At 41.2% G+C, this 23,057-nt stretch overlaps 1 protein-coding gene across 1 annotated transcript in view; it reads right to left on the reverse strand.

Moving 5' to 3' along the window:
• LOC128372686 (trithorax group protein osa-like) overlaps positions 1 to 3,806 on the reverse strand; it is a 34,723-nt gene extending 30,917 nt beyond the window's left edge. The window contains exon 1 of the mRNA XM_053332812.1: positions 1,559 to 3,806. Within this exon, the coding sequence (XP_053188787.1) occupies positions 1,559 to 3,806 (2,248 nt within the window). The remainder of the gene's footprint in view (positions 1 to 1,558) is intronic.
• Between the last annotated feature and the right edge of the window lie 19,251 nt (positions 3,807 to 23,057).

Genomic DNA, 23,057 nt, shown 5'->3' on the forward strand with positions numbered 1-23,057 from the left:
GATGCACCCTTATTATCATAATGCAATAAGACATCCATGTTTACAACAACAGGGGCTTGGGGGCTGCAGGGAGATGGTGCGTGGCAGAGCAGAGAGGGACTTCATCAAAAACAGCTGCAGTTACAAAATACCACATTTACAAGAGCTACATATGGCCGACGCTGCAATCACCATTGCACAACTTTCTGCTGTATAATTGTGGAAGATTATATGAATTTAAAAAGCGGCATGTGCTGTTGCTTTTGGTCCAATTACTTATCAAGGGCAACACATACAGCTGTTCAGAGCTAAATGAGAAAAATATATTTTGCAGAGACTCTACCAAATGCACAGAGATGCACATAACAGCAGAAGCAAATTTTAACACACAGACATCCCTGGACACCTAATGTTCCCAGACAGATAAAACTGCTGCAAATAATACAGTATCTGACTTTTCTGGTCAGAAAAGTCTTAATGTGAACTGTTCACACATGAATGCGGCAACTGACACACTGTAACATGAAGACCGTGCACACTTGTTAAAATTTAAAAAGGTATCAGAAAGGGTGCTGACAGCTGTTCCTCCCAAATCCTCTATATTGCGCCTCATCAATGCCATTTTCTGTTGTATTTAATGGGGCGATATGTCATTCTGACAAAGGAACTGCATGAGATTACTGAAGTAATAAAGGAGTTCACATAAAGTAGGAATTCTGACAAATCTGGCTCTCACAGAGATAAGCAGACAGGGAAGCAGGGAATGTAAGTATCATTTTTGGATTACGGCAATTGCAGAAACCAAAAGTAGGACAGTGGATTGATTGCCAGACTGTCTACGCAAGTTATCTTTTTCAGGCATTAATTCATAATTCTGACAACAGTTTTCAAAAAGAGATAAGCAGCAACATTTAGATTTCATGCAACTAGCCTAGATAAGAAGAAAATAGATATAATTTATCTATTGTTGATGTAATGAGAGCAAGCACAGGACAGCAAACAAATGACAGCACTGACCGAAGATAAAATGATTCAAACAACGCTCTATTAGCATTCTCATTGTGTTTGGATTTTTCTTACGGTCAAGCATCACACACCAGTAACCACACTTTGATAAATAGATCTCAGACAGCCCTCAGCTGAATAATGGCTGCACAATCCAGAAAACACAGCACTTATTTGACAGAGATGGTATTCACATACCAATGATATCATGATGGGAGAATGAAAATAGTACTTTATACTTTATAGTACTTACTTTTTAAAAGAAATGACTCCAACCTAATGTTGTTGCCATCAACATACTGAATAGCTCTCAGAAATGCCAACCAATTTGTGAAAACACAATTCTTAACAGCAGCAACACTGCTTTGTGGAGCTTTTGAAAGCAGCAAGAGAACAATGAGAAATGGTGTTGAACATAAACTATGCAAAAAATGTGGGACTCTTACAAAGATAAGACATTTTCTTATCTTTCAAAAACATGTGAAACAGCCAGGAGAAAGCAAGACCAAACTGCTTCAAGATATCAGAGAAATAGCAGAGGATAAGGATGGAAGGAGGAAAAAAAAGGATTTACTTGTATCTGGAGACGCCATAGTGGACACGATGACTGGTGGACCTGTGCGTCGACTTAGCTTCTGGTTTGCAACCAGAGCACCTTGGCCTTGAACAGGTGCTCCCATAGGGACAAGTGAATTGTCTGATGCAGGTCCCCCACCCTTACGCATCAGCTGAGGACTGGGGTGAGGGCTGTGCATGGGTGACAATGGCAGTATGTTCCTATCCCTCTTCATCAGCTCCATGGGCACTGTGTAATTGGTAGAGTATGCTTTCGGTACCTGTTGTGGTGGCTGTGGTAAAGCTGGCATGGACACAGGCATCTGCTGTGGCATACCTGACATGGAGTGAATAGACCCTGGTATGACAGGCATTGACCCAGTCATCTGATGTGGCATCATCTGCATACCCTGCACAGTCATCCCTGGCATTGTCATCCCAGATGAGTAAGCAGACATGGGTCTTGAGTGAACAGGCATCATGGCTCCTGCGTATGGCCCTGGAGAGCGAGGTGGTTGGCCTGGATAGCCTCCAGAGGCTTCCAGAAGGTGCTGAGAGGGGGCACTGTTTGGCCTCCTACCCATGTGCCCAGGGGTCTGTGGAGGCATCAGTTGGGGGTCCACAGTCAAAGCCTGTGGAGGGTGTGGTTGATTGTGGTGGTGCTGCTGATGGTAAATATCAGAACGATGGCTAAAACTATTAGACCGGCCTCGCATGGGTGTCTGAGGCTGGGATGGGGGTAGGGGAGCCTCAACTGGCCGCTTACAGTTGTGGACCAAGCGAGACAGTACACGAGCCTGGCCAAGGTTTGCCGCAACAGTGCGAACATCATTCTCCTCCATGACAGCCAGCATGCTGGTGGAGTCAAAACCCTGCTGGATAAGTGAGGAAATAGTGCTCTCTGAGAGGCCCTCATTTCGCAGCAGAGCAAGGAACTCTGGATCAACTGTCTTCTTAGGGTCCACAGGTAAAGGTGTCTGGGGGGCAGGAGGGGGGAGAGCAGGAAGAGGGGCAGGAACTGGAGAGACTGGGGGAGGTGCAGCTGGAGCTGGGGCTGCCTGTACAGGGGCAGGTGCAATGGGGACAACTGCTGAAGTCTGCACTGGGACAGGTGGAGGAGCCAACATAGTAAGGGTTGGATCAGAGACAGGCAGTGTGGGTTGGGGCGGCAGAGACTGCTGCTGTTGCAGATGCTGCTGCAGCTGCTCCTGCTGAAGTTGGTGCTGTTGAAGTTGTTGCTGTTGTAATTGTTGTTGTTGTAACTGTTGCTGCTGTATTTGTTGCTGCTGTATTTGTTGTTGCTGAAGCTGCTGTTGCTGTAAGTGCTGCTGTTGTATTTGTTGCTGCTGAAGTTGCTGCTGTTGCAACTGTTGCTGTTGTTGTAATTGCTGCTGTTGTTGTAATTGCTGCTGCTGTTGGATGGTGTAGGGTGAGGCCGTCTCTTGCCTTGTAAGCATACCCTGACTAGCAGGATCAACCACTAGGCAGGTAGCACCCTGCTGCGGATCCAATGGGCGACCATTAACATCAGAATAGACCGACTGACCTGTTAGAGGTGAAGGTTCACTGGCATACCGAGGAGATGCATGCTCCATGCCATAGTGAGCAGGGGATGGGTCTCGCGATGGTATACGTTGTTGGCCATCTGGCATCATCTTGGCAGTAGTTACAGCACCAGGTTCCCTATAAGCCCGACTCAACTCATGAGCAGTTGGAGGAGGTGGAGGAGGAGGTAGAGGAGATGAAGGTGCTTGAGGTCTCCCTCCTTGACCTTGCTCCCATGCAGCCCGAGCCCCAGGTGCTATCCCAAAATGAGATCCTGACCTACTGAGTGGATGAGGGTGAGGCGGCGCAGCCTGGTGTTCTGGCCGGTAAAAGCCCTCAGGTGGTCGAGGAGTCATGGCTGGGTCATGGGAATAATAATCCTGATGTGGAATGGATCCTCTGTGAGCCATGGATGCTCGTTCGTAGTGGTTTAGATCTGGCACTGAGCCCTTCCTTAGCCCGCGTGGCTCTGCGTAAACCTGTCCGTAGAGAGAGTCTTGGTAGGAATACGGGTCCCGTTTCAAATCCAGGTCAGGGGGACGCACCCCTGGTGGAGGCTCGTACCACCCTCCTCCCTCTCCGTATGATAGAGAGTTCCGTCGGCCCGCTACTCTTCCCTGCTGCTCGTACACACTCTCAGGTCTGTCCCACTGACCCTCATTCCCCCCTAATGTGTCCCAGCTGTGGGAGCGACCTAGACTCAACTGTTTAGTGACAAGCATTGGCAAAAATAAAAAAAAATGTAAAAACAGACAGCGTTAACTGAAGAAAACAAACACAAAACTGGAAAAATATTCCACTTGTAGCAGCGTTTGTGAATGTTGTTTTTCAAGTCCTTGTGTACAGCACCAAAAACTGGACCGAACAGAGTGGAGTGCAAGCAGAAAAGAAGATGAAGCAGGATCTACCGTTTCACCTGATATCAGGTTGTAATATTGTAAGTCCGCACTATCAGGTGACTCCCCCTTTGGCTGGCAGTCCTTGAATAATTAATCTCTGGTCATGCTGGCTTGTTGTGTGCGAGGAAAGAGAATACCACACACAAACACATCACCTCAAACCACACAAAAACTGTACACAGCAGAGGTAGCACAGCTACTCCATGGAAGACATAGTAACCAACATTAAAAAAAAAAAAAAAAAGAGGAAAAAAAACGAAAGGAGGGGATAGGTTGGGTTAGAGGTTGGGATGGGCTGTGGCTTGTACTAATCCAATAGGGTTTATCTATCCCTTCTCTGGGACATTTTACTCGCTCTACCGATTGCTATGAGGGATTATATCTAAATAAAGCCTGTTTAATTCCACTTCCCACTGTGACGTCATGTGATCCAGATACAAGCATTTCTGGTGATGCTGCTGCTGCTGCTGCTGATGATGATGATGCTGGTGATGATGATGCCAATGATTAAGAGTCCACCCCCAAAACCCTCACCCTCGCTTGAAGAGTCACCTACCTGAAGCTGCTGATGTGGTGTCGTCAACAGGTTTCAGTGTTTGCCAGATTTACCATGCGGGGAGGGCAGACCAAGCAAAGCACGCAGCTTCATTGAATACAAATGAAATACAGTTCTCTCGGCTAAGTCCCATGTGTTGTCAGTAAACATCAAATCCACTCTGATTGGACACTAATCCTCCAGGCCCCATGCTAGCGGCAGAGCCACCACGCAACTGCTGCCCAACTTGCTCCAAAATGCCCTTGATGCAGGTGGTGCTCACTGTCATTGCCCTACTCTCCTTGATTTGAGATCACCCACACCTGCTGTCTGTATTTTCACTTGAGGATATTGAAATAAAGAGGGGCCAGCTGCAAAGAGACAGAAGAAATCATAACACCAGCAATGTCTGTCCTATTTACTACATTGTAGTATGAACTTACTTTATCATAATTAATGCCTGCCTTATACAATAAGAAGATAATTTTGTGATTAGGGAAATCGTGGATAAATGTATTTGGTCATTTATATTGCTATACGTTTTATAACCATATGCATCTCAGTACCAGCAAAATACAGCACCTTCCCCCTCATTCCCAAAGCTCCTCTGATCTCCTTCACTTAGAGAGGCTCTGTAATCTGGATTTGCCCCTTTGCAGAGAAAAGTAAAACACTGGGGGAGTATGGTGTGTGTGTGTGTGTGTGTGTGTGTGTGTGTGTGTGTGTGTGTGTGTGTGTGTGTGTGTGTGTGTGTGTGGACAGGGGGGGAGGGTTCTTTCTGTAGTTAATCCAAAGCACCTACAACCTTTGCCTTGCAAAAGCACTGTGCTTATTGAGCTGAAACAGGAGCTTGTTCAATTCATTCAAATATGCCATTGTTATTATTTTATACATTATTCCTTGGCCATGAGCCATGTTTGAAGACATAATTAATGGTATACATATATCATTTCAATTAACCAAGCTGATGTTCAATATATGAGTAAGGGTGTACCTGTCTACCTATCTAGCTGCCTACATGGCTGATGCCACTGTGGCTGAAACCTGAGCTCTTCTGTAGAGGATCCCTGTTTATTAATGGATGAAAACAGATGGAAGGTGAGGAAGTGTCCATTTCCATCCAAATCTAATCTCAGGACTAACAGTAACGAGTGCTAGTGACTCATTTGTTTAGACTGTGATGACATCAGTACTGTCAGTACTGTCAGTACACTGGGGGTAGATCCCACATATCATCTGCATGCATGTCAGTTGTTCACACTAATATCTTGTTTAATCACAGTTGTTTAATTAGAGTTGGAAGAGATCAGAGAGGAAGCGGCGTATTCTACTGTTTGCATGAGATGACAGGGAAAAGCTCATGACAGTGGCTCCAAAACCCACTGCGCAGATGACTGAGAACTTTTTTTTTGGTAAGGTCAGAGGAACATTATTCAGCTTGATGTAAAAGGAAGGAAATTAAAATGAGAAGGAGAGGAGGACAAAAGCATAAGCGAGCTGTCACAGAGATTTGAACCTGACTAAAACTGAGTTATTAAATCAAAGCTGAAATTTTGATTTAAAAAAATACATTTGAAATCCATTTTGATTTTATTAAATAGTCAGGATTTTGCTTCTTATAAAGTCGATCAAGTTTTATAGTCATTTCAAGTATGGGTGCTATTTATCTTCTAAAAGACACACACTCTTTTAACCTTATTTTGAACTTGTGCAACGTAGAAATAACAATTCAAATACATTAGTCATTATAAGTCAGCCTTGTTGTATATTATGCCTTATCTAAAGGCATGTCTACAGTTTATTGTTGCAAGGTCAAGACTTGAAAGAAGCTGCTTAGATTTAGAAGGAAATGTTCAGAGGCTTTTGCCAATACACACACACATACTGCATATGCTCATCTGTGTCAAGGGCAACAGCCTATAGAGTATATGTGATCCCCTGGCTTCTTTCCCCAACCTCATCCACTCCTCTCACTGCTTCTTCTAGCCTGGCTCTCAAGAGGCTCTGGCTCTCAGTACAGCAGATCACACATCCCCATAAAGTCAACCTCAAACAGAGAGACGGGGGCAGAGGTGTGTACTGAGGGTTTGCAGATCTAATCCTGACAGGAAAGTAAATCACAGAGTTCTGTTTGTCTCAAACTGAACAATGTTTGACTTTCAAATTCTAATGTCCCTCCATTTGCCATACTCGTAAGACTGTGAACACAAATGCCAGATTCACTGTAACAGAGGGATTTAGGAATTAAGCCGGGGATTTCAGAACAAATATAATACCACCCCAGCAGAAGCTTATAAAGACCTTACATTGAATAAGTCTTGACTGGTGGAAAATAAACGACTAAAACATATAGAACCTCTATTAAATGAACCCTTAGAAACGATGCAATAATGTACTGCTTTTTACTGCTAATAGATTTCAGAAAATGCTACTGATTATTGCTGCCTCCCGTAATGTACTTCACTTCTCTGTGCAAGACACAAATCCATTAAGCAGCAAGTAACAAGATGTACAGCAGTCAGATCTAACACACAAGACGCTTTCCATTGTTTATAAAAACTCAATCTTCTCAGTCTCTACATCCACATTAATATTGCAGCTGAGCAGACGTGGGTCACTTCATGTGCATGTGAGTGAGCGTGCACTCACTGTTACATGTTAACTGTGAAATGCGTGCATACTTATAATGACCAAATGTTCAAACTGGAAAGTTCACATGCGATAAGCCTATTTGGAATTTTGCTGTCACTCACATTCAACCCTCCTCATATCCACCCACTCAAACACACACACACACAAACACACATATACATTTTGCGTGCACAATCCTGGTTTCCCACTCAGCCCTTTGACCCCGTTCTGCTTGTCTTCTGACGTGCAGCAGAAACAGAGGCGGCCGCGGTGCTTCGTTAATGTCCCTTTTCATTCACGCACGCTAACTGCAGCTAAAGCCTTAGCCTTGGCCTGACATGCATACATGAATAAAAATGACACACTAACTCAAAGTACTGCAGAAGAAATAAAAACAACTGTCTCCTACACTGTGGCACGTCACATACCAAAGGCATGATTTGAATGTTAAACACAAATTGACTTATGCATGAGCGTGGGGCAAGAGGCACTAACTGGAAATAGGATTACAATGCCAGTACCACTGCAAAGAAGCAGAGAATAATGCTGTCAGATGAATTGTAATGCACACTTAACAGACATTATGTACACGGCTGCCTTGTGTGTGATTCCAGTGGGATTATTTGTCTCCGAAAGCATCACCATAGGGACTAAATGGACTGTAAAATGGAGGTTGATGGCAATGAAGCTGGTACTTATCTAAATGACAATCATATACTTGGTTAGTGTAACATTCTGAATTGACACGTTTTTTTTTCGGTTGCCAGGCATACATCCAGCAGAAAAAGCCCACAAACTCTCCAGAATGTCAGCTATGAGACCCGTCTACCCCATAAGCCATCTCTCCTCTGGGTGCAACCCTTCACCCTACCTCCCCAAATCATCCTTCATTCACTCTCCAGCCAGATCTAGAGAAGCCACAGGTCGTTAGAATATTTAGTGTTGTAACTGATCATTTTGAAATTACATTTTTCCACAAACTCATCTCCAAGTTTCAACAACCACTACGATGCCAGCTCAAACAAAGTAAAAAGGCCCATTTACTGTAGGCACAAGAAAAAGAAAAACATGTCATACATTTTTACTCAAGGTACAAAAGTAAGTCACGCACTTATGATGATAGCACAATCCCACATGCCACTTTGCTAAAAACATGTGATAATAATATTTCCCTCCAAAGACAAGAATGTTTACCCTTTTTCTATCTGCTCTTTTTCCTACCCCCCAGTTATCCATGCCCCTCCTTGCCTCTCCACAAAACCCATAAAGGGGTCGTGGGTTTTGGTGAGGAGCCTGGAACAAGCCCGAGGGGGGTCAGACCCAGAGGCCGCTCTGATGACTTCATACCAGAGCTGGATGCCAGAGCATGGGGAGAGCTGGGGGGGGGATGAAAGTAGAGAGGTGGATGCAGCAGAGCCCTGAGCCTGTGCTGAAAAACTCAGGATACAACCCTCTCTCTCTCCCCCCTCCCTCTGCTGCAGGGGAGGATGACATCAGGACACCCCCCCCCCACTACCACTTCTCCCTTTTCCTCCACAGCCTCCCTGGTTGTCCTCCCTGCTTTATATGAAGTGTTTTGTTACAGAGAAGATTACAGGTCTGTTAAATGTGAGAATATGAATAATTCACAGGCTAGATTTGATGGTATTTTAGCTTGACTGACGGCATTATTTACTGTTCACTTTTTAAACACTCCCTCCTGTTGTACACATGACAAAACAAGATGCATTATCAAGCATTAACATATTTATTCGACTGCCAACTAAAACACTTGGAGTCGCAATGACAAATTCCACTACCCCACCTTGTGGTGTTTGTGTCCAAGCACAGATTTACAACTTGTAAATCAACATTCAAGAACATGCTGTCACTGCGACCTAGTTCACGTTGCAGCGCCGCTCACGTCCCATCTCTGCCCGGATCACTCAGTTAGCTCCGGCTAAACGGCAATGGCAACGACTTGCGCTGCTGCCCGAGCCAATGCATGCTGGGTACACAGATGGAGCGGACAGAAGGAGACACAGGGAGAGAGGGAGAGTGAAAGAGAAAGGGGGAATGAGAGAGTAGGGGAACTGATGCTCACAACAGATGTTTGCCACAGTTCCCTTATTGCAGTTGCACTCTTCTTGGCACTTTATCAAACCCACAACAGAAGGAACAGTTGTATCACATATATTCTAAAGCTGATATCTACACTATGCAATGTTGTTAGGCTTGATAGAGAAATAAGCAGAGTCATTTGTGCAAATCAATTAAAGCCGATGTGTTTTCCATTGAAACGACAGCTTTGTGATTTTTTTTGGCAAGAGCTGAAACAATTAGTAGATTAATTAAATCGATTGACATGAAAATAATGTTTAGGTTCCACTTAAAGCCTGAAACAAAGACCAAGTCAGTTATCATCATCATTTCATATTAACACACTTCTAGGGCTGCAACTAAATTTTGAGAAGCTGAAACCAGTAGATGTTTGATGTTGACTAAAATGATTATACCATTATCAAAATAGTTGAAAATGAATATTCTGTCAATTGACTATTCAACTGATCGACTAATCATTGTTGCTTTATCCACTTTTATGAATTAAGACACTAACCTTTAAGGAAAAAGAGCAAAGGTCCTATTACGCACGGCAAATGCCACATATTTAATAAGAGTGGCTGTCATCTACTGTCTAAAGTGAGACTTGACATGTCAGGAAGTGGCTCACCGGCTCGGCTGAACAATTTTTGTGAAGGGAAAAAAAACTATTATATTATCAATTAACTGTCTAAAGTAATTTATCAAGCAAATGAGCCAAATGTTTATTTCTAACTTTTAAAATGTGAGGATTCGCTACTATCTCCGTTATATGTAATTGAGAAAAGAATATCTTAGGAAACTGTTACGAGCATATTTCCCTGTTTTCTAACAATTAATATATACTCTTTTTTTTTTCAAACTGACACACATAACTCGCAGCCCTGGTTTTGACCTTGCCTGTCTGACTTGAAAACCCACAAAAATCCAACATGAAAGCAAAAGGAAAGTGAATCACATCAGAGCATCAGACATCCTCAGTGGTAAAACATTCACCGTTCCGCTGAAATCTACATTCCTTCACCGTGACAACTTTTGATGGGAGTAAACAGCCACACTTGATCAGCCATTTCAAATTCGATTTAGGCCACAGGAGCGGCTCAGTTAGCCACTCATCACAATGAGTAAAGATGTAATCAATGCACTCTGCTGTGAAACAAGTATTGGATTGACACAATTATCCTCAGAAGATAAATTGAGATCGGGGGAAGCTTCTCTCTCGCCGTCTCTTTCAGCACGACCCACGACGGCAACGCAATCACAATTACTCCATAACATTCTTGTTTTTGTCAATACACATGATATGAACTTTGATTTCTATTTCACGCCTCAGTCCCAGCACTCTGTTTATAGATAATAGTGGGTGGCTTTGACATTATGGTGCAGAACACCCCATGCCTCTGGTTTTGAAATACCCTTTTTATATGGTTGAGCAGATTTAACGCTACCGTGAAAACTGAGTGATTCACCACCCTCTGATCTTTTAACTTCTTCGATGTGAATCACTGTCTTTTACACATCTTTTTTTTTTTTAAGAGCAACTGTGGCAGCTAACTGCACCAGAAGAAAATTCCCCTTCGTCTTTGGTAGAATTATTTCATTGTTGATGAGCAGACACTGCTGAAGCTGTGTGTGGGATGACCGGGGCAGATCAGAAAATATTGTTGTACATTTAACATACTGCTCTTTATAGTAGTTGACACAGACTCATTCTTCTTCTGTAAGAAAAAGAAAAAAAGAAAAAAGAGGGGTAAAAGTGTTTCCAAGCATGCGGGGTCGGTGGTTTTGGAGAGGTTTGAGATGCCACATGTGCCTCTCATTCTGAGGGTGGAAACAGACAGCACCGTCGCTTCATTTAGGAATCTGCTACATTGTGTTACTCAATCTCAATTGGATTTTCCTTAGAAATGACGAAAGTACGTTGATACTTGATACTTGATTGAGTTTTAATATGGAGTAATTGCACGTTACTAAGAAAACCCCACGGTCTCAGGTTCCGTTCCAGACGTAATACCTCCTTTAAATTCACATTTGTAAAATTGTGGAATCTTGATGAACGGTATGCCGTGCTCAGTCTTTTTAAGCAGACAAGAATGTTCTATATTTGAAAAACAACATGCAATCTTTGTTAATTCAATATTTCTGTTTTTAGCTGTCTGTTACAAACACCATTTCCCATGAGCCCCAAGATTTTCTGAGGTTAAACATGACTAGTTTGCCAGACTGAGACCAATAATATGACTGAGGCTTTGAGAATGGACAGGAATACAAAAGACTTAACTTGCACTATAAAGTCCTTTACATGTATCACTGGTGTATGAGTGAAGGGTGAGTAAGACTCTGGACATGCATCCACTCATAAAATAAACATTCTGACATTCATTGGCTCCTGTTGATGGCTGAAAATAAGTGAGGAAAAAAATGAAAGGAAAATCTTTTGTTTTGTCTTTCTCTCATTCTTAAAAACACACATAAATGCACCCAAATCAATCCCACCACCCACTATAATCAATCCCAGGCCTCTGAGGAGTGCTTCACTTTATTACAAACTCACTACTTCACCTCTCCAGCAAATCTGGAAACATCGAACTCAAGGTCTCATTCAGCCATCAACCCAACCTCCTCGTCACCACCCACACCCACACACAAACCCTTTCCTCACCCCCCCCCCCCCCCCCCCCGCACACACTCTTTCCTCAAACCCCCCTCTATTCTGTCTCCTCGACAGCCTTCAAAGCACAAGATTGGAGCCTCGGCTGGTCCCAAGGCTCTGTTTTGATACACACACTTATGCAAACGATCCCACTGGCTTTTCACTGAATTTGTAGCAGTCGACTCAAAAGCTTTAATACTGGTGGAAACTTCATTTCCATATAACAGTCAAGTGAAACTGTTTGGAGGTTTTTTTTGTCATTACAACATAAATCTGTAGAACTAATAAGCACACACTTGAAACTTGCAGCCACACATACACAAAAACAGAAGCATCGCTTAATATAAATAATCAATTTCCTGTGACATGCAAATATGGAACCAGCATCTGAAATCCACACATTGCCGTGTATAAAACTAAGGAAGACAAGAAAGAAATAGAGGATACAGAGAGGAGTAAAGCAGGCTGTCTCACCCTCACAGATCCTGTCCAGTCGCTGGCGTTTGACTTTGTGTTTGTCAGCCAGAGCCATCCTGTCGCAGTTACAAATGCTCTCTCCTCTCTTGCTTTTCTATCCACCTCTCCACCTTAAAATCTCAAATGCTCCAATCCTCTGGACGTTAGCTGGCTGATGTTGTACACCTGGAAGAAAAAGAAGCAGAGACACAGGTGCAAGAAAACATTTTTAGAAAGTTCAATTTTAGTTTTTTTGATTTCTTGATTTGGTTTGTAAGAGAACAAATGCAATTTAAACATAAAGTTTTTGTGCTGCAGTCCCTTGGCAGGTTGCAATTAAAACATGACGCATAACTCTAAATTATCCACAGCTGTACATCACCAACACAAGAACAGTAGGTTGCACCAATTAAAAAAACAAAAAAAAACAATAAAATGAACAAGTGGTGGTTACACAGTTAAGTTTTAGCTAAATTTTCTATTTTGCTTTAAATCTGCTCAGAAGTCAACTGAGTTGTGGCTTTAACGGAAAATATATTTTAATTCCAAGCCCATGTAGAGGCTGAGTATGTTTACAGGCCTTAAGGCTTAACTCTGTAATACTTGTTGCACGACTTAACACATATTAATCATGACTTTCTTAGAAGTGCATCACAAGAAATACAGGAATTGTCATCTGACAGCAATCTTGCACAGCTGTCTCTAAACCCCAAACCTTGGCAAAATCACAGAACTGCATTGCAAAATTAGACATTTGTCTTGCAGAGAGTCGACTCTCCACAAGAGGGAGCCTCATCTCAGAAAGCACCGCTTATTATTTGATTAATGGGAAAATGTCACTTCTGGAACCAGAGTCCCCAAACTGTGTAGAGCAAAGCAAAAACATAAAAAATAAAAAAATTGCAGACAAACACAGAGTGAGTGAGTAAATGAGGCGTTTTACCAATCATTTTGTTCAGTGACTGATGCTCCTCTAAAGAGCAATCTTCTAATTGGTTCCTGCTGAAGCCTGAGGGACGCGGCACAGTTTTTAGGGAAAGGCAGGCAGACAGAGATAGACAGTCACAATGCACACACACACACACACACACAGAGAGACACGGCAGATGACACGCAGAGATGTAGGCTTGCATGTACACACACACACACACATATACACATACACACACACACACACACATACACTATAAGGGCAGCAAGTCACACAGTGGAATGTGGGTCAGTTAGTCAGCAGACAGGAGGAGGTTGTATCAGCAGAATAAAGACATAAAATGGGTGTTGGTGGGAGGGAGAGGAAAGTACTAGAAAAACATCATGTAACAGGATGACTACAGTGTGATACCATCCTCCTCCTACATTTTAACTGTATCTCTCTCTCTCTCTCTCTCTCTCTCTCTCTCTCTCTCTTTCTCTCTCTCTCTTTCTCTCTTTCTCCCTCCCTCTCTCTCTCTCTCTCTCTCTCTCTCTCTCTCTCTCTCTCTCCACACTCTCACATTCATAACCCTACTGCTGCTTATTTCCACATTTGCCTCTGGGCCCAATCCTACAATGGCTCCCACTTGACTATTAATATCATGATGTATTGATATTTACTCTGTAACAGCAATTATAACTGTTATGTTTAGTGGGGCAGTCTGAGCAATATGGCTGAATGATGGATTTCTATTTGGCCAGCTGTTGGGGCATTTTCCCAGCTGTAGGGGCAGAAGGGGGAGGTGTTGCACCACAGAATTTAAAAGCAACACCATTGCAGGTGCTAAATTTCTCTGGCAAGTAAGCATGCTTTGAGCCCCTCGTGCTCTCTGACACTGACAAATGTACCACAAGTCTTTCTTTAACCAAATGCATTTGCTTCACCAGTCAGCTGTGCTTCAGCTTTCCTCCTCCACAAGGTAAGCTTCCTGCCAAAGAGCTGAGGACCCACATGTGGGAGTCAGAGGAGAAGTAATTGAGGGAAAACAGGAAACAGTCAGTCAGAGGCGGGGGAGTCATGCCGCCTTGGCTATGAATAGACGCTAAAAGACACGCATGGGCATCTCCGACTCTGTGCTACAGCAACATTATAGGTCAGGAGTGCATCTGGCAATTTAGTTATATGAGCTCTCCTGATATAGACCTCACTTCACTCACAACTGTCTTAATGAACAAACAGTTACGAAGGCTGATCTAGTGCACAGCTTTTCAATATTCAAAATGAAAAGTGTATTACTATAATAATATGTAATATACAATATATACTACAATGCCAATACAATAAAGAATACAAATCAGGGAATAAAATGATAATTTGCTGGAACATTTGTTTGAAAATTGCATCTAAGATGGGTTAATTTATCTCCAATTTAGTTCTTTAGTCATTTTAAAAGTTATATCTTTAATTATATTATATATTAGGCCTAGGCAATAATTCAGTATCAAAGTGCATCTTTTTACCAACACTTAGTGGAACTGTAATGTGTTTTACATGGTGCCTAAAATAACATCTTTCATTGTAAAGATCTCTTTATTAAATGCACAACAGTGGAAACATCTGGTGATTTATATTTGATTCTACATATTATATATAAAACCTCTTTTGTTGGTATAAGGATGAGGATTTCAACCTCATCACCAAGCCCCATAATGAGGTGTTCACATTATTTTGTTCACCTAATATGATTTTGGTTTATATGTTTTGTGCCAATTGATTCACTGAATATGATTTTGATTTACCCCTCACTGCACAGGATATGAAAAATACATTACACTTTTTGATAAACAGAACTAGTTGTTTACACAGCAAAAATTTAATTTCTGAAAGCTAATAAAGCTGTATTTTGTATGTAACACCTTTAACTAAGCATCAATTGTGCTATAAATACTTATAGTACGTGTGATGTAACTGAGTTCATGTACCCCTCAAACCTACACATTCACTCAGAATCAATATTATCATCTACTGTACACCTGGAATTGTTTCAAATTCTTAACTTTACTTGCGTCTTCACTGGTGGTCTCAGCTGAGAATGGCCTGCTCAGCAGTTTGAGAGCTACATTATACCAAGGATCCAAAGCTGTGGTATACATGACCTCATTTCCATAAATTAATTCCAGAGACTTGACTCATGTAAGGTGGAGATCCACACCATTTCCCGAGAAAACTCTAGTCTACTAAGTGGGTTGAAAAGTCAACAACAACTTTGAGCAGAGCTCTCAGTCAGAGGAGAGCCAGAGAGGAAGTACAGTTATCCTGCAGGCCTTACCACCATCGCTGCTGGATTGTTACTTGGCTAAGTGCTGTTATGTAACTTAACAATAAGGGGGATTGACCCAAGAGAAAAGACGTGCTCAGAGCTGCGGTAGAGGAAGAGAAACAGAGAGGAGAAAGTCACACACTCAAAATACAAACGCAAACTACAGAGATAGGTAACTCCAGGGATTGTCTGGCTCGCCGTCCAGAGGGCAGGCGCTCAGCTCGACACACACAGCGCTATAGTGTTACTTGAGGCTCAGAAGTTGTGTTTGCAGGTTTCCTGACAAGACAATGTTACAAAGTCAGATCGTGACCAATCTAACTATTGTCTTATCTGACGAGTGATGCAAACCTCACAATACTCTTGGCAATAGAAGTCTTTGATGCACCAGGATTTCGACCTTGCGGACTGAAAAAATATTTAAAATGACATTACATAAAAGCCTAACTTCATGAGGCCATAATGTGATTCATCACAAAGACATTCTAATATTCAGTATACCACAAATATTATTTAGCAATTACATCTTGCCATTATACTTGGGTGCATTTCATATACTGTTTAACTCTATGTGACTGCAAGCGGCAGCATGCCATAATGCCTGAACGAGGGTTCATGTAAAAAGAAGTAAAGTGTAAAGTACTACCTAAAATGATGTACTGCATGTTCAACTGTTTGATGTGTTTGTTGCGGTGAATGCAACAATTTGTTGTTTCTACACACATTTCTTGCATTTGAAATCAACATTACTGCATTGTCTGCATCAAAGTCATCAAATCTATTTCCTAAATCAGCCTAAATTCCAAATGTAAGGTTATCTCATTACCTATTAGCTCAAATTAACTCCTACCGTCAGATATTGCCTTTGGTGGCAAAAAATTAAATACAAAACTGCATTTGAAGCTACAGCCAAAACATTGTCCCCACCATCTCATGCATTACTACCCCCCAAAAAATAAATCATTCATGTCTGAGGATTGTGAAAGTTATCTCTGTTATATAGCATGATTTCTATAGGTAATAAAGCTCTTTAAAAACTTCTAAAAATACTATCACGGTCACACGGCTGGCTGTTGGGGCTGCAGTAAGCATGAAGTTACCCAGTTAGGCTTTGACTTAGGTGTTAATTGTAGCAAATAATTGAAATGCCACTCACATGACGGACCTCAAGAATAAAGCTCCTTTTGTTCTCGCTAAGAGTGGATACATTAGCGGTGCAGAATTGAGTGGTGTTCAAAGTTAAAGGCTTAGTAACACTTGTGAAATTTGACGGATGTACACAGAAGCAGCAGTTCAGACCTCATGCAATAGATTGTGTCTCACTTTACAGTTTCAGAGAGGAAAACAGAAGTAGAATTTGTATGAAAATGCCACACAAAAGGCTGAGTGCCGCACCAGACGTTGCTTTGCATTGTTGCAGCTGTTGCATCACTCTGAGTGGTTATGAATTTATACAGCGCTTCTCCACTGACACCCTGTGCATCAAGACATTTCGCAAGCAAAATAGACGTTTTACACACAACATTCCTCTCTTTCAGCTCTTTATGTTATATCGCTATGACTTGCATTCATTCTTCTCCTTTTGAGAAGAAAAGAACATGAAAGACAGGCAGCCCAAAATACACAGAGAGGAGGTGAAGGGAAGTGAAAGAGAAGAGCCCTCTTACCAGATTAAGAAACCTGTGGGTTTGTCTTGGTAAAAGGTGAAAAGGCACAGAGTGACTCTGCTAACTAGATAATATGCTGTGTGTAGCTGTAACCATACCTCACTCCCTACATGTTCATTTTTTGTTATGTTTTTCTTTATTTAGGTTCTTTTATTCCTTAAAAAAGGACATTCATGCTGATGCTGTGTCTAATGATTGACACGGATGTACTGTGTTACTGAATGTCAATGAAAAAGTAAATTATATTAAAAAAAAGAAATATCTGCAGACATTTACTACAAGGAGATTTCATTTTGAAAATTTGCTCCTTCCTCTTTTTTTTCAGATCATCAACCAAGCTGTAAGACCTTGACCTCAGTGAACTAGTTAACTATGTGAACCTAATGACCACACGCACACATGCACACACACACACACACACACACACACACACACACACACACACGAGACTGAGCTACGAAAGTCTGAGTTTGTAGCCAAACAATTCAGCTGGAGGGAAACCTGGCGTCCTTTAGATAAACTGAATATAACCATGGGTCAAATGACAAAGATATATGCTCCTCACCAAGTTGCTCTTATCATCTGACAGTCACTCAGCTGGTATCTGTCCAAATAGAAGTAAACGTGTCTCTACTTTGGTGTGAGATTTGAGAGGTTGATTTGAGAGAGATTCAATTTCAGCATTGAGGTACTTAGATTCACTATCATAGGCATACTAACCTAAAAACTTATTGTGACTCAGAAAGTTTCAGAGTGACAGAGACACAGGGCATCCTCGTAACCATAGTAACTCACTCTCAGTCCTGCCAGCGTGCACACTGCGCAAGAGGACAACGAAAGACACTGTACTGCTGCCAGAAGAGCCTCTGAATGAGATTACACTGAGCAGCATGCATGGGAAAAAATGACAATATAATAGATGTATGTATATTTCTCACTTTGCCCCCTGATGGTCTGAATAACTGAACTGCTCTGTCTTGTCAGTCTGCACTCATTGTCACTGTCTTCTTTTCCCGCTGCAACCTTATTAGTTATGAATCTGTTTTCCACTAAATGTGAGAATGGACGTGAGAATGGACGTATTGCGAGTGTGAAAAGTGTCAGTTGCATGATTCTCATTGTTAATACATGAGAGTTGGCAGCCTTGGAGTTAAATATGAAACTGCAGTCATCAGCTAGTTAGCTTAGCACAATGACTAGAAACAGGGGAAAACAGCTAGCCTTGCTCTGTCCAAAAGTAACAAACATATCCCGTCATATCATATCTCAAAATAGTCTCACATATAATCCTGATAAAACACAACTTCATTTTTACAATGGATTACACAAACAAGCAAAGCTAACCAGATGCTAACTGTAGCTCCATATCTATTGTGCAGGTATAAGAATGGTATTAATATTTTCATCTACTGTATATCTCACCAAAAAAGTAAATATGGGCATTTCCTAAAAAATATGACAAACTATTCCCTTAACAACTGGAATGTGGTTTAGAAAGCAGGCTGTTTGTAAGAAATGGCACTGGAGTGGACATTAGCAGCAGTCATATCTCATTAATGCAGCACATCATTGGACAGGGATACCAGTCAACATTTTGAGGAAGAATTGTAGCAGCAGCTACATAAAGTGACTGCTTAAGAGTCTATGATTTATGTCCCTGAAAGTGCAAGATAGCAGAAAAGAAGAGGGAGAGAGGGGAAGGTGGTTAGGGTTTCTCTTCTCTCATTAATCGGATAGTTGGGGCTCCGAGGGGCACGTAAAGCTGTCGCTCAGACCGCTGATTTACACCTTCCTCCTCCCTGCCAGCCTCTTTCTTCCTCCAGACCTCACTGTCTAAATACACCAGTTACTGACAATTACAGCTCTCATCTTTCTACTTCTCCATCATCCTCACAATCCCCAAAGTCTGTCAGTCCATCTGTGTCTCTCCATGTATCCTTTTCCCTCCTTTTGTATATCCTGTCAGCTTCTGGCAGATAGCGTCCTTTTCATTCTCCTTTACACCGCCTTCTCTCTGAACCGTTTTCCCGTCCTCCCCCTTCCCTCTCTCTCCATCTTTCTCTCCTCTCAACTCTAAATGAAATGAGGCTGCAGCAGTACTAACTGCTGACTTGGGCTATTGCACAATTTTGTAATAATGCCTATTAGTTTATGGTGACATTATTGTGCACGGCAGCATGTTAGCCTAACCCATTGAGGGTTTTGGCATGGCCTGCATTCCTTCTCTCTTCAGCTCCTCACATCTAATGAACTAAAATAAAGTCTGTTATAAAATCTCCACTGGGATAATTGGCAATTTATTTTTTATACAACACCACTATACAACACAGACTGCTGAAGACTTGAAGCAACAGAGAGTCCATATTTAAATTAAATAAAAAAGCACTGTAAACATGTATCTAAATATTATGCTGGTATTTTTTCTCCTTTCCCTAATAGACTAGATACTATAAACTCAGGGGTGGTTTCACACCACCTGCATTAACTGACTTTTTGGCTGCTTGGTCGGTTGCAGGTAGATACAAGCTGTGAACACAACTTGACATATCACCTTTTAAGCTAATGTGTTGAACTAATTAGTTGCTTAATTACATATCCAGCAGATACACAGCGACATTAACATTCCTTTGGGGTCATGTTTCTGTCCATCTGATGAATGTAAGTCCAATATTCAGTCTTTTAGCTTTGTTTTTCTACCGATTCCTGAGGGGAGATATCCAAATGTTGCCATTTTCACTACCTGGTCACTAACTGTGTTTGTTTGTTGTTTGGTGGTGAGCAGGTGGTGTACAGTGGGTTTTTAGAGCTTTTTCTCTGAAAACAGCTGCCTGCCATGGCCGAAAACATCTCTATAAGAGCGCTGAGCGTGAACCAAAACAGTAAAGTTGCGAGCTGGAAAGCTGAACAATGAGCTGAAACTCACAATAAAGCTCAGTAAAGCTGAAAGGAGCTACAGAGTTGGGTAATATTTCTTTTTTTTAATTTATCACTATGGGAAACCTGGCTCAGACGTTACACATTATCATTTAATACATCGTTTTTTACAATATTGATTCTAGCTGCTTGAATGGCAAGTTAATTCATGTTGCTCAAATTTCATGCTAGTAACGTTTGATACCACAAATTTGAACTTGATCGTAGCGCCAGAGGAAAAGTCAAGGATCACCATGGTAAATATTCATGCTAATGCTCACAATCTGTTATCTGCATTTCTGGGTTTGTATGGCATGAACTATTTCTGTTTTTCTACACCTAAAATGACCCGAAATATTGAGGTACTAGTGAACTTTTTTATTAATGATCAACACCAGGCCCTGAAGTTGGTGCCACCATTAGCTTCACAGGAAAAAACTATATATCAACCCACACAAACCAATTACATGTGTGTACTAACTTTTGTTCATAAATTTAAAACAAGTCTTGACAGTGATACATTGTAATGCACAGCCTGTGTGAAACTAATCAGCCGGTGTCTTCATCATCTCACCTTTTCTTTCTCAGGTCTTTAGCACCTTTCCATTCCACAGCTAATTACTATTAACACAAGGCCTCAGCAAAAAAAACAAAAACTATTTATCATTTAGCACAAGTCTAAAATTATTTACTGTTATCTTCCACCTCAGGTAAATGGTTTTAAGTAGGGATGGGCATGATTAAACGATCAAACGCTGGTTTCAAATAGAAGTTGTGTTGCATAGTGTGAGTCTTGAAGCACTGCAATGAATTTCACTATGTGGCAACAATGAGACATCTTACCAACAGGGGGCGATATTTGACGGAGAAAACGGCTTAGCTACCTACCAGCTGCCGTAGATATTTAACGTAAACATGAAGAGGTTAAGGCTAAGTTTGGCGTGGGACCTTTTCAAACTAAAAATGACGGAGATCATTGTAAACCCTGTACCTTGGCCAGGCTACCCAGGATAGCACCACAATGCCTCTGCATCCCGTCAGAGCGTTTCAGCTGCTGGACTGACTGTCCAGCCTGAGCATGCTAACATGCTAATCAACAAGAATCAGTAGGCTGGAGTTACTTTACTTTGTTAGCAGTGGACAGTCACCACTGTAGCCTTTAGGTGAGTCACTCGTGTTGTTTTATGAGGCTCTAGTTAAATAAGCATGATTGTGAAGTAACACTATCTCTGTCTCCTTCTTTCTCTCTCAGCTCGGCTGGGTGCATTTTGGAGTCCTTTAACGTTATATTTTGGCAAAAACTGACAGTCCGGAGTAATATTCTGTTTTTTTGATTACGTTGTCATTAGATTTGATTGTTTTTTGCAAGTGTTTCTAAAAGAGGCTCAATTGTGTTTAAGAGTGCTCTATTGATTGATATTTGAAGAGGTTTGGCTCAGTTGCTTTTACAAGTGTCCCCATTTTTAAGATAAAAGATAATGATTAAATCGATAATTGATTGTTAATTTTCCCAATGATCGATCAAGAAAATCTACTCAAATGCTCATCCCTAGTTTTCAGTGAAATGCTTAAATCCATTTCGTCTTAACATGATAGAAATCCCGAGGAAAGCGCAAAGACAAGTGACAAAAATACAATTATATTTTAGAGCTATGGAATAATTATGCATCAGGGAGTTGGCCCTTTAAATCGTTCCTTTAAAAAAAAAAAAAAAAAATTAAATGAAATAATTAATGTTTTGGAACAGGGCTAATCTCTTAAAAACTCCTTCAACCAACATCTGATTGAAAACTGAAGATGCCACAGTCCCGTTTCAGGAGTAAATTAAGGATTCTCAAAGAAACACTGAGCATGACTAACGAGGAGAGATTATAAAAAACAACTGCCTCCGGGTGTAAAGAGCAAAAGTGTGGGTTCATGAAAATAAACACATGAGGAAAAGGAAAACAGATGAGGACAAATAACTTCTTTTCCAAGTCGTCACCGTCAACAGTTCGCTTCTAAACTAAGCTAAACCTAGTTAAGTATTGCATATCAGGAACAGGATTACCAAGAAAAATTTAGTCTCCACATAATACATAATTGTAAATCATTTTCATAAAATCCCCTCAGAATATTTCTAGTCTAATTGGATACACTTAGTACATTTTTGTGTGTCGAGGTTGGCAAGTGCACGTAATAATTGTTGAACCTGATGATCTCTCTTTTCCTACCAATTAACCACTGAGCACCTGATGCATATGCAACAACTGTAAAAGCAATTAAACTGCAAATTAACTGTAGAGATGTGTTCACGATGGGAGTGCAAACGTTCATATTTTGAATGAGTATTGGGCGACAATTTCATTTCTAGAGGAGGTAAAACATGATAGGGAAACGTAATCATCACTATAAAAGAGCTTCATAAGCCCTTTTTCATATAAAGTAGCCCTCATTTATTACAAGCATTCAGTTCAACAAAAAAAAAGTCTGTTTTAGATTCATTTTCACAGCACTGGAATAGATTTGTTTCCCTGCTATTTATGTAAGCTCAGTTCACAGAGAGAATGTACAGTATATTTGGGTTAAACATGGATAAAGATTATTAAATCAGGCTGGTGCTCAAAACTTACTGAAGAATTTCACACAGACTATAAAAAGACTATAAAAGACAAAATATAGACTGTCTAAAAGATTGACAGAATATTGATCAGCAACTATTTTGATAATTGATTGTGGTTCCAGCAACTCAAATGAATACCTTCTGTTTTTCTTCATATGTTTCAGACCATTGCATTTTTTACATTTGGACAGACACAAACCATCTTCAGATCTTTCTTCCTCTGTTTACATTTTTGCTCCTACTGAAGACACATCTGACAAATGAGCAGAGTGAATGTTTTCACATGGCGTGTCGTGATGCATTTT

The sequence above is a fragment of the Scomber japonicus genome, chromosome 14 (genome assembly GCF_027409825.1).
Source record: "Scomber japonicus isolate fScoJap1 chromosome 14, fScoJap1.pri, whole genome shotgun sequence".
Classification (NCBI taxonomy): domain Eukaryota; kingdom Metazoa; phylum Chordata; class Actinopteri; order Scombriformes; family Scombridae; genus Scomber; species Scomber japonicus.